Genomic DNA, 7,319 nt, shown 5'->3' on the forward strand with positions numbered 1-7,319 from the left:
TGACAGTATTACATAAAGTCTCAAATACTATATCAGTACACTGCTTGTCCTAGCACATGCACAGATCCAAACACCGCTATAACTCTGATTAATGTGTTTACATGTCCTAATAATTCAGTTTAATATCTCATGATTAGTGTGCAGGTAAACATACTCAATAATGTCATCCTGCTGACTTTACCTTTAAGCCTCGTCTCCTGTCATCTTGCTGAGTCTAACTTTAACTTTCCTGTCTCGACTAACCTTGTCCTGTCTTACCGTCTCGTAGTCTTTGAGTGCAGCCTTGAACTTGCCCAGGGCCATGTTGGACGTGGCTCGGCGGTAGTAACCCTTGATGTAGTTCTGGTCTATCTCCAGACACTTGGTGGCGTCAGCCAGGGCGTAGCCATAGCACTCTGTCCGCAGGTATGCCAGGCTGCGGTTGGAGAAGTAGATGGCGCTGCACGGTTTGAGCTCCAACGCCTCAGTGTAGCATTTGATCGCGTTCTCATAGTCTCGCTCTAGAAAACAACATCACATTTATTCTCATAGTCTTTCTCTAGAATCTAGAAAACATCACATTTATTCTCATAGACTCTCTCTAGAAAACATCACATTTATTCTCATAGTCTCGCTCTAGAAAACAACATCACATTTATTCTCATAGTCTCGCTCTAGAAAACAACATCACATTTATTCTCATAGTCTCGCTCTAGAAAACAACATCACATTTATTCTCATAGTCTCGCTCTAGAAAACAACATCACATTTATTCTCATAGTCTCGCTCTAGAAAACAACATCACATTTATTCTGATAGTCTTTCTCTAGAAAATGGTTCAAAGGTTGCATTGTAATGTATACCACTGTAAGACACATGCATCCCTACTTTCTACTGTGTGTATGATATAAATCAGTGAACATATCGGAATCGGCCGATATTAGCTAAAAATGCCAACATCGGTATCGGCCCGATGTCTAGTTTAACGCCGATGTGAAAAACCAATGTCAAAGCTGACATGCATACCTAAACTCAGCAACAAAAAAAACAGAAACGGCACTTTTTCAGGACCCTGTCTTTCAAAGATAATTTGTAAAAATCAAAATAACTTCACAGATCTTCATTGTAAAGGGTTTAAACACTGTTTTCCATGCTTGTTCAATGAACCATGAACAATTAATGAACATGCACCTGTGGAACGGTCTTCAAGACTAACAGCTTACAGACGGTAGGCAATTGAGGTCACGGTTACGAATACTTAGAACACTAAAGAGGCCTTCCTACAGAATCTGAAAAACATCAAAAGAAAGATACCCAGGGTCCCTGAATGTGCCTTAGGCATGCTGCAAGGAGGAATGAGGACTACAGATGTGGCCAGGGCAATAAATTGCAATGTCCGTACGGTGAGACGCCTGAGACAGTGCTAAAGGGAGACAGGACGTACAGCTGATCGTCCTCGCAGTGGCAGACCATGTGTAACAACACCTGCACAGGATCGGTACATCCGAACATCACACCTGCGGGACAGGTATAGGATGGCAACAAAAACTGCCCGAGTTACACCAGGAACGCACAATCCCTCCATCAGTGCTCAGACTGTACGCCATAGGCTGAAAGAGGCTGGACTGAGGGCTTGTAGGCCTGTTGTAAGGCAGGTCCTCACCAGACATCACCGGCAACAGCGTCGCCTATGGGCACAAAACCGCCGTCGCTGGACCAGACAGGACTGTCAAAAAGTGCTCTTCACTGATGAGTAGCGGTTTTGTCTCACCAGGGGTGATGGTCGGATTTGCATTTATCGTCGAAGGAATGAGCGTTACACCGAGGCCTGTACTCTGGAGCAGGATCGATTTGGAGGTGGAGGGTCTGGGGCGGTGTGTCACAGCATCATCGGAATGAGCTTGTTGTCATTGCAGGCAAATAACACAGTTCAATTATAGAATGATGTGTGTTCCGAATTAGAATTATTTGGTTGACCGCAACTTCTGGGGTACCTAGCTAGCACCAATACAACCAGCCTGAAAACAATGACCAGTAGAAATTGCAGTCGTTTTCACTATTCTTAGCAATGATTTAGGAATCCTTGTAAGTATTAACTAGGTAGCCACTAGTTGTTCGCCTATTGAAATTGAACTTCAGCTCATGAAAATAAATAGCTAGCCAGCTACTTATCCCTGTTGCCAAAGGCTAACGTTATTAGCAGCCAGCTAGCTTCACCTGGCTAGTGAGGCTCGACTGGACTGGTTTGTGTTTTGAAGCTCGCCATAATAAGGATTAGGCACAATAGTGAAATTTGCGTTTTGCCTTCAAAATAAAAGTGTCATTGACAGTGATGCAAATGAATACAAATAGTAGAATTATGCCATACTTTTATTCTGAAGGCTAACCGCAAATTTAACGATTGTGGCTAATCCTTATTGTGGCTAGCTTCACAGATGGGTCATTGACGTGTATCTTTTTGACACGCAAGACCCAAACAGCATTTCATAGAAATTCTGGTTGAAATTCTGGCAAGTCTGTAAATAAGAATTTGTTCTTAACTTTGAAGGCCGAGACAATGCTGGGCCAATTGTGCGCTACCCTTTGGGACTCCCAATCACCGCCGGATGTGATACAGCCTGGATTTGAACCAGGGACTGTAGTGATGCCTCTTGCACCGTGATGCTGTGCCTTAGACTGCTCTGTGTGTGTGTTAACTATTTAACTGTACTAGAATGCTTAAAAGGCCGCTAAAATTTGAAATATCAGTATAGTTTTTTTTAAGCCCGAATCGAGCCGGTCGGTCACAAATAGAAACAAATCTATACATTTCTTTAAATAAAAAAAATACAAGATTTGTAATTCATTTTTACCAAGATCTTAGTCAAGCAATTTTACATCTAAGATGTTTGGTGCAGTATTTCTCAAGTGAAAACATTTGCATGAAATAACAAAACACTAAATTGAAGAAACCCTATGGGTGACCAACCACCGACGAAGGGTCGTAGACTTTGGCTACCGAACCTCTGCTTGCCCCCCAAAAAAATTGGATCGGTAAATAAAATTGACGCAGGTCAATTGTCCGGGAGAAGTAAAAAAATCCCATTGCAAAAGAACGCTTTTTAGCATCTTCACTGATGGAAATACTCAATGTAAATACATTTGACTGTTCACGCTCATCTGTCTATAGGTTCATTTCAATATTTTCGTGGAATTAAATTGGCATGTGTGTAGGCTACAGTATATTCGTTACGCATCTTATTTATCACACCCGTACATACAGATACAGAGCCATTGAGTGGAAAATCTGTCATACAGTGGCAGCTGTTGCTGCAGCATTTCAACCAGCAACAGAAGGCAGGCTTCAACAGCGAGTCACACACCACTTTGCAATGAGCTGGAGGCAGTAGGCCATACATTTTGAAAACATATACTTAAATTGTTTGAAACCTGAACAATTAAATACATATGAGGCATGTCTTACTTTGATACAAAGTAACCTATTAGATCTCCTCTTTCTACATTTCTAACGGATATTTTAATCTCTGTCATGAAACCGCTCGCAGGTGCAGTGCCTTTTTGACAGTGTTTTCCGCTAAGTGCATTATGGAACGAACATTCGCGCATAGCCTAATGCTTTGTGCGCATAACTGCGGTTATAATGTGAAGAAATAATAGTTTATCAACATTTTAAGCTAAATGTTCTGATCTGTTGCATCAGACTCATTGCTTTATAACATTTCTTTAATGTAGCCTTGGCCTAGTGGTTGTATGAATTTGGGATCTATCGTCCCACAACTGTCCCAAAGTCTGTTTGGAAAAGGATATTTCTCAACACGCTGACCAAAAGAACAGGTAAACTTGTCTACTATGGGGGATAGTAGATTGACATTTGTTTGTTACTGATCATCTTGTTGGCTGTAAGTAAATGTGGACAGTTATTCTAATATCTTCAAAGTGCACATCAAATTTGTTAAGAAGGACCTCACATCATTGCATCCTTGACTTGCATGTTCTGTTAATATGAATTACCATCATCTAAATGTGATTTCTGTCATTCTGAGCAACGTGGGTGGACGCCCTAATCAGGTTTTGGACCCAGTGCATATGGATCTGGTAGATTTATCAAATTTCTGGAAAATTTTAAAATGTTGCTGTTCAAATGTCTAGTGCCACATTTTCCTAATGTAAACCCTGCTAGGGTAACTACAGTACCTAGCTACCCCATAGAAACTCATTCTACTACAGTACCTAGCTACCCCATAGAAACTCATTCTACTACAGTACCTAGCTACCCCATAGAAACTCATTCTACTACAGTACCTAGCTACCCCATAGAAACTCATTCTACTACAGTACCTAGCTACCCCATAGAAACTCATTCTACTACAGTAACTAGCTACCCCATAGAAACTCTCCCTTGTATCTCTCTGACATAATGCATCCCCTCCCATCTGTCTCTCTTCATCACCCTGACAGTTTTCAGAGGTGGTGTATAGTAGTGTAAAGCTGAGCAGCAGGAAGCTCAATTAGAAGACTATGGCCAGGGTACTGTAGTGTAACAGGGTACTGTAGTATAGCAGGGTACTGTAGTGTATCAGGGTACTGTAGTATAGCAGGGTATTGTAGTATAGCAGGGTACTGTAACAGGGTAGTGTAGTGCACCAGTGTAGTATAGCAGGGCACTGTAGTATAGCAGGGTACAGTAGTGTATCAGGGTACTGTAACAGGGTACTGTAGTATAGCAGGGAACTGTAACAGGGTACTGTAGTATAGCAGGGTACTGTATTATAGCAGGGTACTGTAACAGGGTACTGTAGCGTACCAGTGTAGTATAGCAGGGTACTGTATTATAGCAGGGTACTGTAGTATAGCAGGGTACTGTAGTATAGCAGGGTACTGTATTATAGCAGGGTACTGTATTATAGCAGGGTACTGTATTATAGCAGGGTACTGTACAGGATACTGTAGTATAGCAGAGTACTGTAGTGTAACAGGGTAGTGTAGTGCACCAGTGTAGTGTAGCAGGGTACTGTAACAGGGTACTGTAGTGTAACAGGGTAATGAAGCGTAGGAGGGTAATGAAGCATAGGAGGGTAATGTAGTGTACCTGTGTAGTATAACAGGGCACTGTAGTGTACCAGTATAGTGTAGCAGGGTAATGTAGTGTGGGGGGGGTAATGTAGTGTTGCAGGGCACCATAACAGGGCACTGTAGTGTACCAGTGTAGTGTAGCAGGGTAATGTAGTGTAGGGGGGTAATGTAGTGTTGCAGGGCACCATAACAGGGCACTGTAGTGTACCAGTGTAGTGTAGCAGGGTAATGTAGTATAGGGGGTAATGTAGTGTTGCAGGGCACCATAACAGGGAACTGTAGTGTACCAGTATAGTGTAGCAGGGTAATGTAGTGTGTTTGTGGGGGGTAATGTAGTGTTGCAGGGCACCATAACAGGGAACTGTAGTGTACCAGTATAGTGTAGCAGGGTAATGTAGTGTGTGTGTGGGGGGGGTAATGTAGTGTTGCGGGGAACCATAACAGGGAACTGTAGTGTACCAGTGTAGTGTAGCAGGGTAATGTATTGTAGGGGGGTAATGTAGTGTTGCAGGGCACCATAACAGGGAACTGTAGTGGACCAGCTTGTCTAATTTGACATCTATTTACCAATATACTTCGATGGTTGATATGACAATGTGCAGACACTTGCACATCAAGTTATGGCCATGTAGCTAGTTAGCCATTTCAATCAGTGCACTTTCATGTTTTGGACATTCTGATTTACCATGAACATAAACCATAATCTGGCCAATAACTTCAACCTATTGACGTGGTATCCCGAGTAACTCTAAAAACATTGCAAGAGAACAGCGTTACTTGTATTACTTAATTTGCTAGATAAATACCAGAGTTTATCCCCCTGTTAGCTACAGAAGTAAAGGCAGCGAACTAGCCAACGTTAGCTTATCTCCCAAGCATAGTGATCGGCGACGTGCCAAACTACTACCAGTAACCATTTGCTGTGATTTGGGCTATTCTGTGTTAAATTAATGATGTCTCGGGTGAGACAGGTTTTGTTTCCAAACGACCAAAGACATTTTGACGGGTGTCAAAATGAAAACCAAAACAGCGCTAGCTAGAGTAGCCAACGTCAGGAATGAATGACTTGATGTGTGTACACGCGTCAGTGTGATAAAAGTTTCTGCCACAACGTTAGATACATTCTGGTTGGTGTCTTTGAGATAAACTACGACATACTCGATGATCATATAATTTCACACAATTATAAATATTACATGGAATATGAATGGATCGTGTTTGTTTTTTTAACTAGACCCGAGTTGACGACAAAACACAACTCAGGTACTTTTTGGTTAGCTTAGCATAGTGTTGGTTAGCATAACATATACCGCAACTATCCATTAAAAGCAATGCGCCGTTCAGCTCGTTAGCTACCTAGCGTTAGCATAGCAACCGTCTCATGTGTGCTAGAAACATCTCCACTGTTGTCCATATGAAGGGCGCTGGATTTTGATCATTTACAGACGTTGTCCATATTGAAAGATAACGGTGATAGACAACTTCACATGGTTGAAATCCTACCTTTAAAGTAATTATTCGCCTTCTCCTTGAATTTCTCTGCATTTGTATCTTCCTCCGCCATCTTCTCCTTGCTCCCGCTAGCCGACGTTGCCGTATCGTTCGCCATCGACAGTATAGTCGCAAAGGGCGTCCGCTGCAGTCCTATGGTCTCAAACTGGACTCACAGAGTTTCTAAACCCAGAGGTGCTACATCACTAGACTTCCGGGAACGCTAACGAAACAGACCTAACAGACCAGACCGGAGTTTGACACAAGTACAAATGATTCATTGGTTGTTAATTTTCTCAAAATCTTAAGGCACAACCTCGATTCGAGTCAATGTAGCCAAGTAGTTGAACATGTTATTATTACATCATCGTGAGTGACAAACTGACACGTTTTCATTTTCGTCAAAAACAACTATCGATGCGAGACGACCGTTATACCTGGCGAGGTATCTACGCATGAATTTAGTAAGCCGACGTCACCATAAATTCACCTACAAGTGTGATCAGGGGATTCTATTGGAGAAGCAGTTTAATGCTTCTCTTCATACCGTACTGTCTTTTTTTGCTATACTTTTCCAATGCCAGATCCGGGGTCAGTTTTCAATTGCTTCCCTAAAGTGTGAACTGACTGGGATACCAGAGTTGTCCTAATTTAAAAAAGAAAATAACAATAATTATCTCAATTATTGAGACTAGGTTTTCCCAGAAATAAGCAGAATTTTGGGGATGTTATTTTTTAAAGAAGTGAAACTGAAAGAATGTGTCGTCTACAATGAC

The 7,319-nt window shown here is 41.9% G+C and overlaps 1 protein-coding gene across 3 annotated transcripts in view; it reads right to left on the reverse strand.

Annotated features, from left to right (window-relative positions):
• The window catches only part of LOC112265771 (serine/threonine-protein phosphatase 5-like), a 32,345-nt gene extending 25,238 nt beyond the window's left edge, over window positions 1-7,107 (reverse strand). For all 3 annotated transcript variants that reach the window (XR_006084262.1, XR_006084261.1, XM_024443328.2), the window contains exons 1-2: window positions 6,556-7,107; window positions 259-500 (exon numbers count right to left, since the gene is read on the reverse strand). Coding sequence is in view for 1 of the 3 variants with exons in the window: in XM_024443328.2 (XP_024299096.2) it covers window positions 259-500; window positions 6,556-6,661 (348 nt within the window). In the remaining 2 variants the exon portion in view is untranslated. The remainder of the gene's footprint in view (window positions 1-258; window positions 501-6,555) is intronic.
• Between the last annotated feature and the right edge of the window lie 212 nt (window positions 7,108-7,319).

The sequence above is a fragment of the Oncorhynchus tshawytscha genome, linkage group LG10 (assembly GCF_018296145.1).
Source record: "Oncorhynchus tshawytscha isolate Ot180627B linkage group LG10, Otsh_v2.0, whole genome shotgun sequence".
NCBI lineage: Eukaryota > Metazoa > Chordata > Actinopteri > Salmoniformes > Salmonidae > Oncorhynchus > Oncorhynchus tshawytscha.